The sequence below is a fragment of the Saccostrea cucullata genome, unplaced genomic scaffold, assembly GCF_032062105.1.
Source record: "Saccostrea cucullata isolate Sc308-1 unplaced genomic scaffold, CSIRO_AGI_Scuc_v1 ctg126, whole genome shotgun sequence".
Classification (NCBI taxonomy): Eukaryota; Metazoa; Mollusca; class Bivalvia; order Ostreida; family Ostreidae; genus Saccostrea; species Saccostrea cuccullata.
Genome location: NW_026928905.1, coordinates 286,984 through 308,983, shown reverse-complemented (window position 1 = coordinate 308,983; position 22,000 = coordinate 286,984). Strand labels below are relative to the sequence as shown.

The 22,000-nt window shown below is 32.7% G+C and overlaps 1 protein-coding gene across 1 annotated transcript in view; it reads left to right on the top strand.

Annotated features, from left to right (window-relative positions):
- The first annotated feature begins 2,227 nt into the window (after positions 1–2,227).
- Positions 2,228–22,000, top strand: part of LOC134279125 (uncharacterized) — a 33,435-nt gene continuing 13,662 nt past the window's right edge. The window contains exons 1-8 of the mRNA XM_062761476.1: positions 2,228–2,375; positions 6,552–6,673; positions 10,221–10,345; positions 11,656–12,023; positions 13,066–13,119; positions 17,590–17,728; positions 17,857–17,972; positions 18,614–18,707. Coding sequence (XP_062617460.1) covers positions 2,283–2,375; positions 6,552–6,673; positions 10,221–10,345; positions 11,656–12,023; positions 13,066–13,119; positions 17,590–17,728; positions 17,857–17,972; positions 18,614–18,707 — 1,111 coding nt within the window. The 5' untranslated portion in view covers positions 2,228–2,282. The remainder of the gene's footprint in view (positions 2,376–6,551; positions 6,674–10,220; positions 10,346–11,655; positions 12,024–13,065; positions 13,120–17,589; positions 17,729–17,856; positions 17,973–18,613; positions 18,708–22,000) is intronic.

Here is a 22,000-nt window from a genome sequence, read left to right as displayed (position 1 = left end):
GACCATGTACTGCACGTACATGTATATAAACCTATCGTTGTTTATTCTCAAATTTCCAAATAAAACATGGAAAGTATTGAAATTTATTCATCTTTTCTTAAATTCACGGATTTATGAACACCTTGAATATAGCGAATACAAACACCGCGAGTTATTTTCCCCCTATACAGTACCTTTATCACCTGCACACGGAGTTTATTTGTTTCAGTTGATTCGATATGCAAGAGCATGCTCTAAGTATTTACTAAAACGAGGTATCTTATTGACAAACACGTTGACAAAACAAGAACATCAGCAGTCTCGTTTAAAGTCATCCTTTTCTAAGTTCTTTGGTCGATATAATAACCAGCAATAATGTCAGCAAATACAATTTATTATTGAGTCAAATTCTGACAAACGTTTTTCATACTAATTGTTAGTCCATTATTTACACACTGAAATGATGACGGATTTTCTTTTATTTCTCGATTATGACAAGGAGCACACGGCGGGTGTGACCGATCGGCAGGGAATGCTCACTCATCCATAGTACCTGATCCCACCTCTGATGTTTCGGAGGTCCGTGTTTGCTCTGCTCCTATTTTGTATTGTTTATTGGACTTTTGATATTGTATAGTGTTCGTTTTCTCCATATATTTCATTGAACATTATTATAGAATCAGAATGTTTTAACAAAGCAATTCTCTAGATGGCCAATCAAAATAGGACAATTTACTATTCACAGGAGTAGCCAACGATTTCAAAAGCCTGCATATCAATTAATAATCTAATTATCATGATATCTGTCAACTTCTGCACATTAATCTTTCGATTTGATAAAAAGGTATATGTTTAATTTTCTTTGTAAGGTTAGTTACATAATTGACAATTATCAATAATCGATAAATAATTTTAAAGGTTAATCTAGCTTCTCTGTCTAAAAATAATATATACAAAGCAGTGGAGGTTTTGTTCTGCCTTTCAACATTGATGAACAAATAAAACACACTTTTAATGTTTCTTTGAAGGACAAATTTAGTATAGTTTCAAAACATTTTCTAAGCCTTGCTAAAATAAAAGCCAAAAGCTATATTGTTTTATAGATTCAACGCATGCAAAACCGTTTATGGTTCTTCTCCCTCTATTGAAACTTAATCCAATGAGGAAGTTTACGTTATATGCTTATTTTTGTCTTTAGTGATTTCTTTTGTACCAAAACGCCATGACCTATAAAGAATTTCAAACCTGAAACTAAAGAGTGAATTAATACCACTGTAATCGAAAAGGGAGTAGCAGTCACTTTCAGAAATAAATGCATTTTTCTTAAAATAGCATGTAGGACAAACGGAATAAGCATACATCATGGCATGTTATTTGATTACATAAAATGAAGGTAATTATCGGAAACAATTTACCTGCAGCAGTCATTAAATGACGTCAGAGGCAATAGTACGTCACACAACCTTCCAGTTCCTCATATAAAGTTACATCTTTCCACAGCAGTCAATCATTACACTTATCAGGTGTCCAAAATCAGTAAGCCATGTGAATATTCTTAGAGAGCATTATGTGATGAGATTAATATATTTATAATTATATAGCTTTTATTGTTACTAATGTCTCAATTATTGTACTAGAACCATGCATTGTGTTGATATGATTGATTGTATGTTGTTTAACGTCCTTCTAGAGAATTTTTCACTCATAATGAGAAACCACCAGTTGCTGATGGAGAGCTACAAATTTTGTCTTATACTCTGCACTTAGGGCCATTGAGCAGTGATGATTTTTTAGTGCTAGCATCTTCTGCGACACGCACGGCACCTAGGTTTATTCGGTCTTTTTCGATGGACCGGTCTCCACGTCCCACAGTGGGATTCAAACTATTAGTGTTAATAAACATGGCATTTGTTTGTATTCTATTATACGTTCTCCAATTCATGTTCAAATCCCACTGTGGGATGTGGAGACCGGTCCTTCGGATGAGACCGTATATACCGAGGTACCGTGTCACAGCAGGTGCTGGCACGGAAAAAAAATCCTCCCTGCTCAATGGCCCTGAGACCCGAGTATAGGACAAAATTTGCAGCTCTGTTGCGTCTCCATATGAGTGAAAAATTCTCGAGAGGGACGTTAAACAATATACAATCAATCAATCCAATTTATTTTGATCTACATTATCAATAAATTTTCACAAACTGCCTTTCAATATTAAAATTATAAACTATAAAATAAATACATTTACAGGTGAGCTAATGTGTAAAGTGCTGTTTGGAAAGCTTACATGTCTGAAGTAGCTCTTCATGTTTCCTAGCCTGGGTCTACATGGCGGCCCGTCCTCCAGTGATGGCATGAACACAATATCACGGTACAGACGGAAGGATAGTGCCATAAGGGTAAGACCTCTCTCTCTCTCTCTCTCTCTCTCTCTCTCTCTCTCTCTCTCTCTCTCTCTCTCTCTCTCTCTCTCTCTCTCTCTCTCTGGTATCAAAGAACGTTTTATTACCATCGCCACAAAAACAGACTGTGCATGGTTTAGAAAAAAACTAAAACTTATTGCTACCTTTTGCCTCGGAAGAACATTTATGCATATGAGAGTATAAATTTTTTTGGAAACAATACTAACGGTATCCGTGCTCTCTGGTACTATACTATAATAATTAAAGGGTAAATGAGTACAAATATTAAACATGATTCTAAGAAAGTTAAATTTTTTCAACTTTCCCACAGAAATATTTGCTGATAATTATCCCAGTAGATACACGTAAAAAGCTGGCTTTCTAATTTCTTTGAATCTAACAAATAATGCAGATAAAAGAACAATATTCCATGTAATGAGACATATATTCTTCATTGTAATTCCATATGAAAGAATAAGAATGCAGATTAAAGCAATTCTGAAGATTGAACCATGTAGTCATTCAAAAGGAGATGTTCTATACTATAAGCTTTAACATTCGCCGTTCTGTCTCAGCGATATAAATTCTCTATAAATAGAGAAGCAACCAGCCTGAAATATTGTATTGAAATGGGAAATGAGCATTTTGCTGCCTCCATTTCTTATGTGTTCCAGGATACTACATTGTAACGCAGAATAAATTAGACTCATATCTAAAATCTATCTATAATGTTTTAAGTACATTTGCTGAATTAGTGAGATAATTGTCTTTATTTAGAAAATAACATATAAATAACTAGTGAAAAGTAGAAGTGTCATCCTAACAAAGTCTTGAAGTCTTGTCGTAAAGTTTTTTTTTTAAGTCCAGTATTGTACAAAAGTATATTCGAGAAGTGATGTTAATCAGATATCAATATTAGAATGTACGAGGAAGTTCTTTATCCAAATCAACAACATCAAAACATACAACTTTTCAACACTTTATACAACCAATCCCCATGATTGATTCATATGTTCAGGCATTTTGACATCATAGACAGTCCCTTTTTCCATACAATTGGAAATTTTAAATCAACTAATCTTGTCATTTGTCATTTGACAAAATATTTGTTAAAAAATTATTTGGATTGAACACATTCGTTCTCCAAATTGAAATAATAAAGATGCTTGCCTATCCAGTTGATAATATCTATGTAGTTTTTGGAGATCAAGTCTTAAAACTTTCAGAGTATTCATATTAAGCATATTTATGCAAAAAAAGAAAACACTTGCTGTGGTATTCAACTCCACATTAAGATATATCGACAACGTATTGTCAATTCCATTCATATTTCGACTCGATAAATAGCTAAGTTAATCGGGAAAAAATACTTTAAAGATACTACAGAGCCTGGCATATCTGTTTTGTACTGTATTTCATATTTGTATATTTTACAAGAAAAGGACGTTAATTGTAAAATAGAGAAATGGACGATACATGTAGAACAGTCATCACATTCATCACTTAACAAGAAAATTTGATAATAAAAGCGGCGAATTTACCTATCGTCATCTTCTCTTTCTTATGGAATACTATACTGTAGTTTCATAAATTTTCGTTGGCATCAATTGTCGTGGATTCTGAAAACGGACGTTTTCGAGGATACGTTATTTCATGGACAAAAGCACTGCCTATACAAATGAATAACAAATTTCTTAATTCAGTGAACATTGAATTTCGTGGATCTGCTCAACAACGAAATCCACAAAAATTGGTGCTCAACGAATATTGATGAAACAACAGTATATATATATATATATATATATATATATATATATATATATATATATATATATATATATATATATATATATATATATATATATATATATTTTCTCCTGCATAAAGCGTTTTTGACTCTTAGTTGATTCGATTCACAAGAGCCTACACTCTACGGACAAATAAATTCTAATATGAGGCAATCTATTGACAAACAATTTGATGAAACAATGATGTCATCAGTCTTGTTTGAATACCACATTTGGCAAATTCTATGGTCGCTAAAACGACCTTGTTAGCTAGTACAATCTATCACGTAATAGAATGCTGACTGATGTATTTCGAACGAATTTTTTAGGCCATTTTCTTTACACACGGAATTATCCGTTTGCCCAATTATGATGAAACACATATTTGGATATGTGCGGTCGAGAGGTGGGATGTTTACTTCGTCTTTGTGCCTGATCTCAGTTCTGGTGTTTTTAGGGGTCATTGTTTGCTCTGTTTCCTATTTGTAATGTTGAATAGGACTTTCGAAATTGATTACTGTTCGCTATCTCCAAATTTTATTGAGAAGCACCGATTAAGTTAAAGATTTCATAAGTTGTATAGAAAGTAAACTAACTTGAGGAAATGTGTTATAAACTGCTTGTCAACGAAAGATTTCAGGAAAACAATTATAGTTTGTGATTTCTCTCGGAAGATGTCGTTGAAGTCGGAAGATGTCGTTGAAGTCAGTCCGTAAGAGTGAATAATTTTTTCAGAGGTCCTTTGAGTACGTGTGGACCTACTGACCCTTCACTTCAAAGATGACCAGAACAAAAAAATAAATATATAATTTCTTGTTTTCAAAGCATGCAATACATGAAGAAGAATGCACCAATACTTATATTCAAGTAATTAGGTAAATGCAATCACAAACCTTTGAGATAGCCTAAACCAAGAAACTCTTGATATCTAAGTTCATCAAGTGCAATTGTACAAATAATTACATATATTCAATAAAACAAACACCAGTTAAACATGTTCTCTCTCTGCTAATATCAACCTTAAGAAGCCAATAGAATAATTGTTGTTTTTTTAACAGATCTGTTTTCTGTTTTATTTTAACTGTTAATCTACGTGACAGCACCCAGTATCTTGTTACGAGCATTTCCTGGTCCAGGGAGATTAGGCCCGGACCTCTAGCCCTAGTAACGAGGGCGATGTTTTATTTGATAAGGCAAACGGTAATAATATTTGTTCTTTGTCGTACAGAGGGATTATAAGATTATGCTGCATTATCAGTTCAGACTTCTGTTCGATAGATGGTCGATGGAATTTTTTTTTTTGCTTTAGCACTATGGATTGACGCAGGGAAATGAAGAGTCCCCATCTTCATCATAAAAAATTAGAATTGTCACTTTTTCTCACCTCGGCAGTCAGCATATTAGATTTTATATAAGGGAAGTGTAATTCTGCTAATCTTTAAAAAATCTTGACCGACAGATTTGTCACCTGTTCTAATTCTGTTGTAATATGAACTTTAAGGGTCTTTCACATACATTGTATCTCATCATGAAAATCTTGAATTATTTAATTTGCAAAAAGGACTTTAAAATTGGTTATTTTTTTTCCATGATAAAATATTCAATATGTCTAATACTGTTCAACTTTGCTTTAATAGCCATTGTCCACAAGTACTGAAAATAACAAACTCATTTATTAAAAAATGTATTACATCTAGAAATGACTGCATAACATATTTATTTTACAAATGATGTACAATTTATCTATGATTATGTATAGCCTTAATTCTATACCAGATTACTATTTATATATAATGAACAATTGATGATGTGCCTTTGCCAATTATTGTAATTGTGTTTGTGCCAATAAATATCTGTATTTGTATTTGTATTGTTATTAAACACTTAATGACAATTTTGCTTGGTAACACATCTTGTATATTTTATCATCCAGGATTGTTTAACTCCAAGGATAGATATGAAAAATGAAATCGTTTTGAAATTTCACTGGTGTTGATCAATCAAATAAATTTAATATGCGTTGAAAATTTTTAAGCTGACACTTTACGCAGAATATTGCAGTGCATTCCAATAAATTCGATGACACTATAAAAAGATTGAAAGCAAAAAACATGTCTTAATTTATGTTATTTAAAGTCAATAAGAGGATCTATATAGAGGCTAAATATAAAAATATACATATATCTGTCAAACAGGAAAAGAAAACAATCAAATTAAATTTTTTTTTTTTTAGTTTGAAAATGTTCAACATTTCATCAAGAAGACTATCATTTACATTTGCAGATATGTAAAATGTTTATTTTTGTATCAATTGAAATTGTTTCGAAGAGGGAAAGTCATGCAGGATATGATTTTTTTTTTTTAAAGTAACACATTCTACCTTTAGACTCTAGTTGCTGAAACACTGGTGCTTGCAAAGACTCACGGATACGTAGAAAAAATAGAAAACGAGCTAGAAGAGGAAATATTGCAGGAGGAAAAGTACCTCCCTAAAGAGGACTTCGTGAGGTAAGATTTTGACTAGTTCCTCCCTAAAGAGGACTTCGTGAGGTAAGATTTAGACTAGTTCCTCCCCGTCCATCAATACATGGACGAGGTTTGCAAGTTGTACCGCGGCGAATGTAATCGATGCCTTAATCAGCCGAGAGCGTGAAAAAGTTTCCAAAGAAAGTTGGACAGTGATAAATTACTGCTTTTGTTAGAAAAAATAATCACGACAACTTCACGTTATTTTTTCATGGCAAAGGAGGCTGTATTTCCTTTCATTGTATATTGAGGCTACTTTTATGGTCTAAATCTAAGATACCAACAGAGAGGAAAAGAATTATTTTATATGATCCTATTGATTTCTAGGCTCAGTCGTGACATCCTCCAAAATGTAAACAATTTAACACAGCAAATGACTGAAGTTGTCTGTTAATTTAATATCATGCTCGCGGATTACAGCACATTTTCTGCAGATTTCGAATTCGCTCCATTCGCCAACGCTCCACTGAAGCCATTTGTGTTGTACTAATGGCAAATGTATATTGATTTGTCACTTACTCCAGTGCGTACAATTACTTTAATAGTGCTGCATCTCAGTGCCCACTAAACAAATGATGCAATCGTGTAATCCACTAGATCTCCTTCCAATGAATGGGACATGCTCATAAAATACATATCAGGCTACAGAACATATTGGTATTTAATTCCATTTATGTTCCCTTGAAACCTTTCATTCATTTTTCTTGACCTGAAAACAATGAAAGCGAAATTACACCAAAGGAAGGGTTTTAAAAAGATTATGTTTATAAACTAATATTTAAAGATTTTTTTCCTTATCCAGAAATAGGGATCAGGCATGTTCATCTTAACAAATTGAAGAGTCATCGCAATTAATTTGAAGGTTCCAAATATTTTCCCTAAATTTGATTATACCTCAAAACAAATACATGTATCCTGATATTAATTTTTCTGTGCCTTTTTCCAAAAGATTTGAAATTATGGAAATGTGCAACATAGAAGGCCATGTCCTGATTAAGAAAGTAAAGTGTGAATATTTTTTTCATGTATTCAGTGTCATACTTGAGTAAGATTTTTATTATTTAAAAAAACATATCTTTGCCAATTAAAAAAGTATGTAAACTGAAATAGATAGATAATGAACAAAATGAAAGTATATGATTTTTTATGATTTACATTTGAATTTCTTTTCAATAATGAAACGATTTGTCGTGTGTTATGGTAAAAAAAATATTAGATAAAATTCTTGACCTATTGGGGGTAGTTTAAAAGAGGAAATGCTGGGAAATTGTGTGTGCAACTGTTAAATGAACTATTTCATAATTTTGAAAACTTCGACACAAGATACGTACGAATGTAAGAGATAATGGATTATCCACTGAACACATAAATATATCAGGACAAGATAGAGAAATCTACGTATATTCTCTATTTTGTATCTTAAACTTTTACAATATAAGTCAGATGGAAAAATAAAAAGTAACTAACCCATTGTAATTTCTCTATTCTTGGAAGAGAAAATACCCTTCAGTATTTAGATTCTACTTCACCTTGATATTGCAATCTTTGCGATGATATAATTACTAAATGCTTTATCTTTGATTAAATTGACGGTTTCATAATAATAGATGACAGAGAAAAAGATGCATGCAATTTTCAATTTTTCCCTCGCCTTCCCAAGAAAGATTGGGTATATTTTTGTTATCGTGGACTGTCTGACCGTCCAGCCTTCTGACAAATTATCTTCTCAAAATTCTATGATAATTTTAAGTGCTCACATACTTTTTTTTGGAATTTGATAGTTGGTGTTCTAGAGATATGCAATAAGATTTTCAAAATGTTAATCCTAAGGCCAACTGAGGTTCTAAAAACGACGGTGTTTTCCAGGAAACTTTTCTTCCAAAAACTCAATGAACATGTTAAGCATTTTCTTTAAGTCATTTCATCGAAGTTGAATGCGGATGATTGTGTTCTTTAGATGTGCAATCATTTCTTTTTTTTATAAATTGAAACACTTGGATTTAAAATGGGTATAAAAAGATCTTTTATCGACATATACTTTACCTTAAACTGTTTAAAAGATTGTCAATAGGATTTTGAATTTTGTTTTCACGTTTGGGTGTCAATATGGGATTGAAAATATACACAATCTTTTCCTTCAAACTTATATTTTAGCAGTAGCCACGTTATCTTTTTGATATGATTGATGGTGTTTTAGTGATGTGCAATAGTGTATCAGAACCTTATTTTTTTTACCTTTGAAGCTAATTGGGGGTGTTATAAGCCATTTTCGTAACAAAATCTATTTCCCCTCACATGTTACGCAGTATTCATCTTTTGATTCATTTTTATTATCCTGTAGGTCTGCATTAAGATTTTCAAAATTGTCATTCTCCTTTTTTTTTTTGTGGTGGAAAATAACGCTTTTAATGTTAAATGATATTTGAATATTATGATGATGTCCTCTGGATATACGAGAGGCTTTCAATTTTTTTTTTATCCCGTGGGCAAACTGGTGGTCGAAACACCTTTTCTTACGAAACATGATCTCCAAAATTCTTGTCTTATTATTCCACCCTCTGGAATATGATTTGTGTAAATGTGCAATGAGATCTGGGATTTTGATTTTCACAAGGAAAGCCGATTGGGGGTCAAGAAAATGAATTCATTTAATAGCTATGTTTTCCAGCAACCTATCACTTCGTAAGAAGTATCCAACTCTTAGATATGACTGGTGGTGTCTGTAGATTTTTAATGCGTTTTCAAAATGTTCTATTCCAACCATTAGGCAAACATAAAAACCTTCTTTCTTAAACACTAGATCTATTGAACAGAATTTATATTAATTTACATTTTTCTTTTTCTTTTCAAAACTGCTAATGTATATATTGGGTGAAAAACTTATATAAGAGATCCATAAGACAATCGGTCATCATGTTCCATTCGATTAATGTATTTTTCCAAAAAGTTGTAATCTCGGAGGCAAAGTCTTACTTGTGGTTACATATATGTATAACTGTATCTTGACAGAGTTGATTTGATTGTTCTTCGTCCCTTTCTGATCAGGGTGCGACCAATTGTCGCTGTTCATGTAACATTTTATCTGCAGTTTGCATATATTAATACATTTTATTACAGTATTACACAATATTGTTCAAATAATTTTGCTGAAATATTTCGTCGAGCTATTGATTTATATATATTATTTTGTTTATATTGATTGCTTTTAACGGAGTGTTATTATTGTTTTGTTCATATTGCTTCGCATGTGTTGTTTTGTTCATATCGCTTTCTCAAAATTTTTCAAACTCATTTGTTGTGGGTTTTTTTTCCATTTCGTTTATATTCTTTCCTAATTTCATTTTGTTTATATTGTTTTGAAAATAGTGTGTTGTTCGTTTCGTTTAAATATTTTTTTTATTTTTTATTTTTTGGCTTACTTTGTTTTGTTTAAATTGTTTGATAAATATATATTTTCTTAACACAACTTTGTTTTGTTTATATTGATTTGTTGATAGTATATTACATGTTTTGTTTATATTGTTTGTAGGTGGAGACGGAGGGGATATTCCTTCTTTAAAAGTAAAGCTGTTTTATTAACGGTGGTTATTCTCTGTATCGTGGACTGTGCTATGGTGTTAGGGGAACTAACTCTTGATCTCTATAAAGTGAAAGGTAAGGGTTCTCAATAATCTTTTTTTTCTTAAAGAGGATTTTTTGTATTTAATAGGGATTTTGCGTTCTGTGTTACTTTATTTATTTTTTTTTTTCTGAAACTTTTGTAATGTTTTTGCTGTGTGAATTTTTCAGTTTTCATTGTTTTATCTTTTTGATATAAAAATTACATTTTAAAATTTTTCTGTCTATCCTTTAAAATGTCTTTGTAATTATATATGCAGTAAAGCACTTGTTTTTCTCTATCATTATCCTATGCGTATTTAATGCACTAGATCCATAGCATATCTTCTAAAAGTCGAGTAATGATATTAATATGAAATACTGGTTGATTTCCCAAAACTTTTCTTTATTGATGAAATCGTTGACAGCTTTAATTATACTTTAGCGGAGTTAATCTTCCATAGATCAAAGTTATTTCGCCGCATGCTTATCTTACATGTTCAGGCATTTTCGTCTTTGGCCGGGATCTATAATATTACGGATCTTTGGCTTGCAATATCAAACACCATAGCGCACCTTTTCAGGGGAGTGCAGAAGATATCGTATTAAAACTGAACTGCTGCACTCGTTTCTTCTTTGATTTAGTACATAATCTTAGAAAAACTGATTAATTACAGATCAGGGTACGCCTGCTGTGTAATTCATTGGAATTTTTTCTTAAATCTGCATATAATATTGTCTATGATTTCATGCAAAATTCATAAGGTCTGGGAAGATACTTTTTTGAAGCCGATACATCAGATGGAGAATCTATAGAAGCGATCGTGGTGACAAGTCTTTCATGTAAAATAAAAAGGAGTTACTATATCGATTTACAATTCACCTTGATTATAATCATTCTTGCAGTGACTCACTATTATGTTGAATTGCAATAATTTTATAAAATCTGATGAGTCACCGATGGTTCATGTTCTTCATGAAGACACAATCTTTAATCTTTTTATATCAATTCATTAATTTATTTCTTTTATGTAAATGCGCATTCCTTAGTGGCACCCCCTCTTCCCATTTTGTGATTCCATGGGTCTGTGTTTGCCCAGCTTTTAAATTTGTACTGTTTTACTGAATTTTGAGCATGATCATTGTTCACATTTCCGTGTATCAGTTATTCTTCTGATTCACTCTACAATCTGAAAAAATAGCTTTAATGTGCATTGTTTCATTACTGAATAATAATTTATATAATTTGATAGAGTATACGTTTGCCTGCAAATTCTTCCAAGTACTTTTGAACGTACATAATGTACTCAGTACCTGTATTGAAAAGATGTGTTAAAAAATTAATGGATTTCCATTCTATAAAACAGTTACATTAGAAGACAACGAAGAATTTACGAACAGTGCTATGATGTTTCTCCTGAAAATCAAGCAACGGATTCCGGAAGCTTTGGGTGATAAAGAATATGACCAAGTATTTGATATGATATCAACAGCGGAAATAAAATGGAATTTGCCATCACAGAGTGAGATGAAAGACCACTATCAGCTAGTTGATGAGGCAACAATTCTGGATTTAGTGTCGTCAAGAAACCGAAGAAGTGTAGGGCTAAATAATAAAAGCACAACAAACTCAAGCCATATTGACATTCCTGAAAGGGAATATAGTATCGAAGAAAGCATTGCACATGCACTTCACCTCGCAAGCATTTCACTGTTAGGAATAATATTATTGGAGGTACGATCTATTTTCAAAGGATTTTCGTTTGAAATCTGAATCAAGAAAGTTACAATATTCACTTTTAGTATTTGAAACGTATAGTTAAATACTTACTGATATGTACATTTAGAATAGTAGAAATGTTTTAAAAGTACGTTTCTACACATTTCAGTTGCACTTATTCGAATAGGTGATATCACCTTTTTGAATTGGTGATATCATTTATTAGATTTATTTCATATATGAAAAAATATATAAATTATTTGAACACAAGCATTGTTCCCTTAACATTTTCTAATCGTTTAATATTACTAAAAGATATTTTTTTTTACCTGATTGTTAATTATATAGATCGCGGATTATTACAAGATTGTAAATAATAAAAAGATAAAATTAATTGATTTTGCTCAGGTGAAAACTAACTTTAGGAATTATAGTCGCAGAATTTTAATATTGTATTTGAGAAGTTTATATATTGAAAAAAAAAAATAAAGAAGTGAACGTATAGCATACTGCTTTTACATAATTATATAGCCAAGATATGTTACACTACAGACTTGTAGTTACTCTTTAATTATTCCTTATAAAATTGGTTAAGTTATTTTCGAAGAATGTGAAAAATATGAGAAAATTTTGAGAAATAATTATCGTATTGGACAATTAATTTATAAAAGGGACTCGTTTAAAATTCCATCTTCATCTTCCTCAACTGATCAATATTTACCTATTTTTAAATAACAGCAATTGAGCCCCAAATAACTTATTGACCAGGTTCTGTGGAGTTATTTTTTGAACTGGTTTCATTGTGCCAGTAATAAACAATAACACATTGTTTTCCGGTTTAAGATTTTCCCCTTATCTGAGCCGTGATGGTTTCCTGCTTCAGCAGCGACCTCGTTTTAGCGTGTCCTTTACAAACAATAAATGTGACTAATAGCCATGATTTGCTTCTTTGAACTGTTGTTTATTCATCTGTGATAACAGAAACATTTGACTAAAATACCCAACTATTACTGTTAGTACTTTTATTTGTTATTACTTGTTTGTTTTTATTTTGCAGACTTTGTTAAAGGCCATTTGTGCAGGGAGACCATTTTTCCACAGAAAACTTGAGGTATATGTAAAAAGATTTCTTAAACAATTTTTACAAACTACAGTCTCCATTTCACGAAATTTATTTGTTTTGCAATTTATTTTACGATGATTACCTATAAGAGTTTGCCTGCTGCCTTCAATCTAATCAGACGTTGTCAGTACTAAAAATGACAGCGACGTATGAAGGTCTTTGTAAAGCTTGGCGTTCAGACATACTAATCAAGTAACACTGATAAAAAAATAAGAATTTTAATGGAGGACTTGTGGTGGGCTTTTATGTTGTAAGTATATTAGGCCTACAAGCTCAAGCTTGCGATTTTCATTGATCTTTCACGTTTCCTCTAATTTAGTGCATAAGTTTCCTTTGTCAGCCGAGAGGACTGCGGCTTGTGAAAAAAATGTTTAAATTTTCGTTATGAAATGCGAATCTTGTAAAAAAAAATCTTGGATGGTAAACTAAGATTCACCTTTCTTCATTCAAGTCGTCCTTGAGGATTCAAAGAAGAAAGACAGACAAGTCTGGAATAGCAATCAGAATAAAGAAAATTATTTGAAAGAAGATAAAGTGTTATTAGATTGGTTGCATCCATTTTGGTTTGGAACTGTAAATAATTCAATTCTTATGTCAGGAACTAATAAGCCCCGTCTTTTTTTTCATTGTACATAAATGATTCTTGATTTTCAGACATGTACATTATGCATTATTGTAATATACACGTACTGGGATATCATTTCAATTCATGGGGCAATTTTTATGGATTGTCTTATTTTACAGGTTCGTGGGGACTTAAATTCGTGTTTTCTAATACAGTATATCTATGAAAGGGAATATGAATTTATAACCAAAATTTATCAATTCGTGGAAGATTTTAATTTGGATGAGAGGTATACTCATAAATTCCACTAAAACTGGGTCACTACGAAAACTTATTATTCCATGACATTTTACAATTGCAAATTATGTAATTTTACGTAATTTGTATATCATAAGCTTTTTAATGCAGATATTAATTAATGGTAAACGTTGAAAGTTTCAACAACACAACCTTAAATGCCTTTCAAATGGGGTGGAAACTGTAAAATACATATTTACAATGAATATAAAACGCATGCCATAGAATGCCAAAGTATGATAGATGCAGGCTAAACATGCAAAGCAAATCTTTACCAGTATTGTTATTACATCCACAATATTTTCTTCATTCGTCAAGTTAAGAGTAGGAAGCAAATGTAGTTTAAGACATTTGTACTGACAGCAAGATATAGATTATTTATAGTTGCAAGTTGAGGGTAAACTCCTCTAGATTAATTTTATCTAAAGAATTAGAGAAGGGTCATTTATCAACCAGAGGAAAGTTTTCGGAGTTTATTTTGTTCTTAAGAATGCATATGTTAGGGAAAATATCTTTTTTTTTTTAATTGTGTATGTACATTTTTGGTTTAACAGTAAAATTCTATTATTCTTTCTGTATTTCCGTACCAATTGACCTTTCAGTAATGCTTATTTTTCCCTTGGGGATCAATGGACAATTCTCTTTTTAAATCAATTATTATATACATAATAATTAATATTAGACCTGTAACTCAACTGAAAGATTACAAACTCATTTTTGTATGTTGTCCAACTACTACCTATTGTAAAACTTGTTTTAGAGAATATGCTTCTCAAGATGAAGTAACAAGGACTTAAATTGATATAATATATAAGCATTCTTATGAGGTAAATAATTTATGACTTATTTACTTGCTTTCTTACAAGTCATTTTTCTCTTTTCCATCAGTTTTGCCTACTTTTTTAGCTCACCTGAGCCGAAGGCTCAAGTGAGCTTTTCTGATCACATTTTGTCCGGCGTCCGTCTGTCTGTCCGTCTGTCTGTCTGTCTGTAAACTTTTCACATTTTCGACTTCTTCTCAAGAACCGCTGGGCCAATTTCAATAAAACTTGCCACAAAACATCCTTGGGTGAAGGGGATTTAAGTTTGTTCAAATGAAGGACCACGCCCTCATTCAAGGGGAGATAATTGGGAATTAATGAAAATTTGGTGGCATGTTTTAAAAATCTTCTTCTGAAGAACCACTGTGCCAGGAAAGATGAAACTTATGGGGCAACATCCTCAGGTAGTGTAGATTCAAGTTTGTTCAAATCATGACCCCCAGGGGTAGGGCGGGGCCAAAATGGCCGACCGAAGTTTTACATAGAAATATATGGGAAAATTCTTTCAAAATCCTCTTCTCAAGAATGACAATGCCATAATTCATCATATTTATATGGAAGCATCCTCAGGTAGTGTAGATTCAAGTTTGTTCAAATCATGACCCGGGGGTAGGGCGGGGCCAAAATGGCCGACCAAAGTTTTACATAGAAATATATGGGAAAATTCTTTATAAATCTTCTTCTAAAGAAAGACAATTCCATAATTCATCATGTTTATATGGAAGCACCCTCAGGTAGTGTAGATTCAAGTTTGTTCAAATAGTGACCCCCGGGGGTAGGGCGGGGCCAAAATGGCCGACCGAAGTTTTACATAGAAATATATAGGAAAATTCTTTAAAAATCTTCTTCTTAAGAATAGCAAAGTCATGTTTCATCATATTTATATGGAAGCACCCTCAGGTATTGTAGATTCAAATTTGTTCAAATCATGACCCCCGGGGGTAGGGCGGGGCCGAAATGGCCGACCAAAGTTTTACATAGAAATATATGGGAAAATTCTTTATAAATCTTCTTCTAAAGAAAGACAATTCCATAATTCATCATATTTATATGGAAGCAATCTCAGGTAGTGTAGATTCAAGTTTGTTCAAATAGTGACCCCCGGGGGTAGGGCGGGGCCAAAATGGCCAACCAAAGTTTTACATACAAATATATGGGAAAATTCTTTAAAAATCTTCTTCTTAAGAATAGCAAAGTCATATTTCATCATATTTATATGGAAGCATCCTCAGGTAGTGTAGATTCAAGTTTGTTCAAATCATGACCCCTGGGGGTAAGATGGGTCCAAAATGGCCGTCACTAGTTTTACATAGAAATATATGAGAAAATTCTTTTAAAATCTTCTTCTCAAGATTAGCAAAGTCATAATTCATCATTTTATATGGAAGCATCCTCAAGTAGTGTAGATTCAAGTTTGTTAAAGTCATGACCCCCAGGGGTAGGGCGGGGCCAAAATGGCCAACCAAAGTTTTACATAGAAATTTATAGGAAAATTCTTATAAAATCTTCTTCTTAAGAATAGCAAAGTAATATTTCATCATATTTATATGGAAGCATCCTCAGGTAGCGTAGATTCAAATTTGTTCAAATCATGACCCCTGGGGGTAAGGTGGGTCCAAAATGGCCGTCAATAGTTTTACATAGAAATATATGGGAAAATTCTTTTAAAATCTTTTCAAGAATAGCAAAGCCATAATTCATCATATTTATATGGAAGCATCCTCAGGTAGTGCAGATTCATGTTTGTTCAAATAGTGACCCCCGGGGGTAGGGCGGGGCCAAAATAGCCAACCAAAGTTTTACATAGAAATATATAGGAAAATTCTTATAAAATCTTCTTCTTAAGAATAGCAAAGTCATATTTCATCATATTTATGGAAGCATCCTCAGGTAGTATAGATTCAAATTTGTTCAAATCATGACCCCTGGGGGTAAGATGGGTCCAAAATGGCCGTCACTAGTTTTACATAGAAATATATGGGAAAGTTCTTTTAAAATCTTCTCAAGAATAGCAAAGCCATAATTCATCATATTTATATGGAAGCATCCTCAGGTAGTGTAGATTCAAATTGTTCAAATCATGACCCCCGGGGTAGGGCGGGACCACAATGGCCGACAAGGTTTTGCATAGAAATATATAGGAAAATTCTTTAAAGAATAGCAAATCCATGATTGGTCATGGGATTACTTTCGGATTTAAACTTTTTAATAATCAACCAATTTCTACTTTTTCTTAGCTACAGTGCTCAAGTGAGCGATGTGGCCCATGGGCCTCTTGTTTACTCAATATATCAATTATGGTACTTAAACGTTACTTACATAATTTTGAAATGAACTTTTACAAGTTATGGCTCTTTTTTTTTCCTTTCATCTGATTTTCTTTTGAAGCAATATTCTAAAATCTGTCTCATTGATGACAAACTGGAATAATATTGAAAAAAGATAACAATTAAATTTTGGGACAAAAAATTAATTAATGTTAAACAACGAAAATAAAATGTTCCGAAAATATGAAAACGCTGAGACCAAAGGGCTGTTGTAAATGAAATACCTCATAAGTACCCACAACTTGACAATTATGCATAAAATCTAAATGCTTCTTTTAACTTTATTTGGAAATAAATCCCACTAAGTTTCATTTACGTCATTATTGTTGTCAGACTCTTTCTGACTTCCCATGTCGTCTGGTTTGTCGTATGTCAAATGCCAGAAGTGTGGAGTGACTTCTTTGAAGATGAGATGGTGAAGTGATACTTGTGTGTGTTGACATTTCAGGTCTTTGATGCGTTCATAGTCATCACGTCCTTTGTGGCTGACATAATTCTATTGGTGGCGTTACCGGACTACAACACAAGAGATTTTGTTTTCATCCTGGCATTTCTGTTGCCTTGGAGAGTAATACGGGTCGTAGATAGTATGTATTCTGTTTACATCCTCAGATGTCTTCGATGCCTGATTTGATTACAATGGAATAGATTACAGCAAATAAAAAATAGAATTGCTGCTTATTACACTGCTAATTTTTTTTTCATTCTACAATAGGTTTAGTGGTGGCAGTAAAAGACCACGAACACTTTCGGTTAAAACTTGTCTATAAAAGGAAAAAGAAAATACAGACGAACTTAAGGGACATGGAAGTCAAAGCGCAGATATTTCAGGTTTGCTTTTGTATCAAAATATCACATATGAAAAGTTGAAGATAACGAACAGGATCGAATTGAAGAAAAACTACGAGAACAGAAATAACGAAGTAAACGGAGCTCAACACATCCCGGAAATGTCACTTAGAGGAGGGATCAGGTGTTTAGGGGGACTGAGCGTCCCTTTCGAACGGTCACACCCTATGTGTTGATACACAACCATATACTATATGCAGCCTAAGTTTTGTGCATCTCTGACGAGAAAAATATTTCACATACAGTAGATATTAATGGAAACCTAAGACTAGACTAGAACAATTTTTTTAAATACACTAAACTAACAATAAACTCATCTGTTTTACAGAAAAAACAATAAGAAAGGAATCTTGTAAAATATATATTTCACATTGAATGAGATAACAAGCTGTAATAACTCTTTTCTTAGAATTCCTAGAATAAAATACTTTTTTGTTTGTTATTTGAATTCAAATGCAGAAAACAACTACCATTTGCCCCTTAATCCAACGTTTTCTTTGAACCACTTCTTGAATATCATTATGATAATACCTTTTGGGCCTCTTTTAACATTTAAGATAGAGAAACTTCCTTGATTTCTGTGGAGAATTCTTGATGTCATCTATTGTCTTTTGTAATTACAGTATCAATGCAATGCACTTCGGAGATTGTGTTTGTCGGAAGGGCTGGATGAATGGAAAATTGATCAATGTGTAAAGGCAGAGCAGAAATATCAATGTAAGTAGGTTAATTATAGCCTTAATTAAGGAACAATAACAGAGGAGAAAAAATATCGATTCTCTCAGACATTTCATATCTTTTCCTCGAGTAAAACCTAAAGTGGTGACATACGACTTGAACCCTATCAATGGAAGTGTTTTAAAAAGGGTCTTGTGAAATATTTGAGCTAAATTTTATTATTTCTTTCCTTTTGACCTTTTGACCTCTCCAGGCCACCTGGATGATCATTGAACATACATCTTTTTCTGTACATGTAGGAAAAAAGAACACATATCACTTCTATGAATTTACCAACCCAACAATTTGGTGCAAATCAACCCCTTTTAATATTAAGAATACATTACTTCCAAAGTAAAAACCTTCACTTTCCACAGACGATAAGAAATTGTCAATATAGAGTGCAGTCTTCAAACCCTTCAATAGAAGCACTCACATGAACCAAATATGTGATCTGTACATTAAAGCTTCCTTACATAGTGAAGATAAGTAAAATCATACCGGTATCACTGTCTTGTGGGATGACTGAGGGTAGCTAGGGGACACAAATAGGGTACATCATTTCTCTTAATAAAGAATGGTAAGTGTGTTGTAATGTTTTCAAACCTCCAGTATGATATGTCAAATAGGTACAAAATATTTAGTGAAGATATAATTATATGTCAATGTAATATTAAATATATACATGTTATAAATACATGTATTTTAAACATTTTTCCTTAGACAAGACCAATTACTTTGTCACACCTGTTTCATATTTGGATTTTTTATTGACCATGGAAAGTGAAGGCCAGCTGACAATTACATCTGTATGACTAACGGATGACTTCATCTTTCCATGATCAGCCTTCCTTTTTATGTAGTAACATTTTGCTTTCATGTTGATAGTGTTAATGTCTCCCATTCCAAATATATTCGATTCTCAAGAGCTTGAACTGAGTACAATCAATTCCATTGCGAGGGATGCTAATCACTGATACGTTAGTGTTAGAAGGATTTTAACAACATTGTGAAAGGTCAGCATCTCGTAAATTTCATAACGTCCTTGTAAGCAATATCTTTGCCATATATTTTTGGCTAACTTATTTCAAATCAATTGTAAGGTATTTGTGTGTAATAATAAATTTGACTACGAAATGTTACATTTACTCCATTAATACAGGTGTGACTGGTCAACAGGAGGTGGGTGCATTTCCTCGGCACTTGATCTTATCTCTGAAATTTTCGTGGGTTCCGACAGGGCACAAATCTTAATGATAGTCATCATCTGAAATGATGACGACTATAAACAAGACTGTTGTGTTGATGTCCTTTTTCATCAAAGTTTTTATCAGTAGCTTGCCTTGTTTCAGAAAATATTCGAACGTTGACTATTTTCGTGCAAATCGAATCTCTGGGAGGCGTGAACGCCGTATATAGATGATAATTATGCTACATAATGCTACATAAATGAGGGAAGTTGATGATGAAAATATTATATTAACCACATTTATCATTAAGTTTTGTTATTAGATTAACTTTTACGTCTTTTACTACTGATATATCTAAATACTAGTGCTAATTGTAACGGGGACCGTTACAGATGTTCCCCAAACACTCCCCAACTCCCTTTTGGTGCCATATTCCCTGTAAGCTTCATTAAATAAGACAAACTCGATGCATTTGAGACTTTAATAACGTTTACCCAGAAGTGTACAAAGTTCATTCAAATTTTGCGTGCGCATGTGAATGCATGTGCATAATGACCATATCATCTTGTCTACACAATCTATATATTTTTATATACTAAATATTAAAGCATTTAATCCAAAAGTATTAAAAAGATACGCTCATTCAAGTGTGTTTTTGATTTTGCTCATTTCACGTGCACGCACGTGCATACATGAGCATGGTGACCATATCGTCTTGTAGATGTCCGTTACATCTATCTATGTTCTAAATCTCACCCCCTTTGGTTGAAAACCAAGGGAGTTATAGCTGTTTAAAGTTTCAGCCAATCAGATTGCAGCGCACGTACATGCACGTGTATGCATGTGCATGGTGACCATATTTTCTTGTAGTAGTCTAGTATATCTATATATGTTCCAAATCCCATCCTGTTTGGTTGAAAATCAAGGGAGTTATAGCTATTTAAAGTTTAAGCCAATCAGATTGCAGCGCACGTGCATGCACGTGTTTTCATGATAATTGCTATATATCTTGTTGTAGGATATCCTAATGCATGGCAATTTTCAAAATTTCAAAAGATTTCATCAAAAAATAAGAAAGATATTGAGACTTTAGTTTCAGCCAATCAGAGCAAAGCGCACGTGCATGCGCGTGAGATCTTGATATTTTGACTATGTCATATTGTCTATGCTTCTAATATATCCTCATATTATAAGTTTCAAAACATTTCATCAAAAATTTAAAAAGTTACGCCTATATCAATTAAATCGGTCATTTCACATGTTGCACGTGCACGCTCTTGCAAGCACGTGCGCGCAAAATGACCTTCGTTCCGCAAATCTACATAACATGTCTACTGACCCTAAAAACATTTCACCTTAGTCGGATGTATAGTTTACGAGATCATTCCCGGACAAAAAAGTACCCAGGAAGAAGAAGAAGAAGAAAAATAATAAACAATATTATCACAGATAATTCAATTTATGCCGCTATGAGAAATATATTATATTTTACACCTAAGGATAATTCTGCATATTCCTGCGCAGTCTGCAGGATATGCGCCCTTATCGCAGCGCAATTATCATAGAACCTTTCATTGCGAAATCGCACCTTATTTTGCTTGACAGAGTTATCCAATCAAAATCCTTGATTTTGTTGCGCCATTTTTGTTAGCCTGGCAGTGCATTGAAGAAAAAAACCCACCACCCACCCCTTTTTGGGGTTTTTGGTTTTATATTATTTTGCATTTTTGTCCAGATTTGTATTTTTCTAATTAACTTGTCATATGTTTCTTGATTGGCGCAATTGTTTGAACGCCCCCCAAAGATTTACTCATTTATGTTATATTTTATGCATATTTACATGTACTCTGATATGTGCACTGCATGTAAATTTCTAGTCAGTCTCGGCGCAATTGTTTGGACGCCTCCAAGGATTTACTCATTTATGTTATATTTTATGCATATTTACATGTACTCTGATATGTTCACTGCATGTAAATTTCTAGTCAGTCTTGGCGCAATTGTTTGGACGCCTCCAAGGATTTACTCATTTATGTTATATTTTATGCATATTTACATGTACTCTGATATGTTCACTACATGTAAATTTCTAGTCAGTCTCAG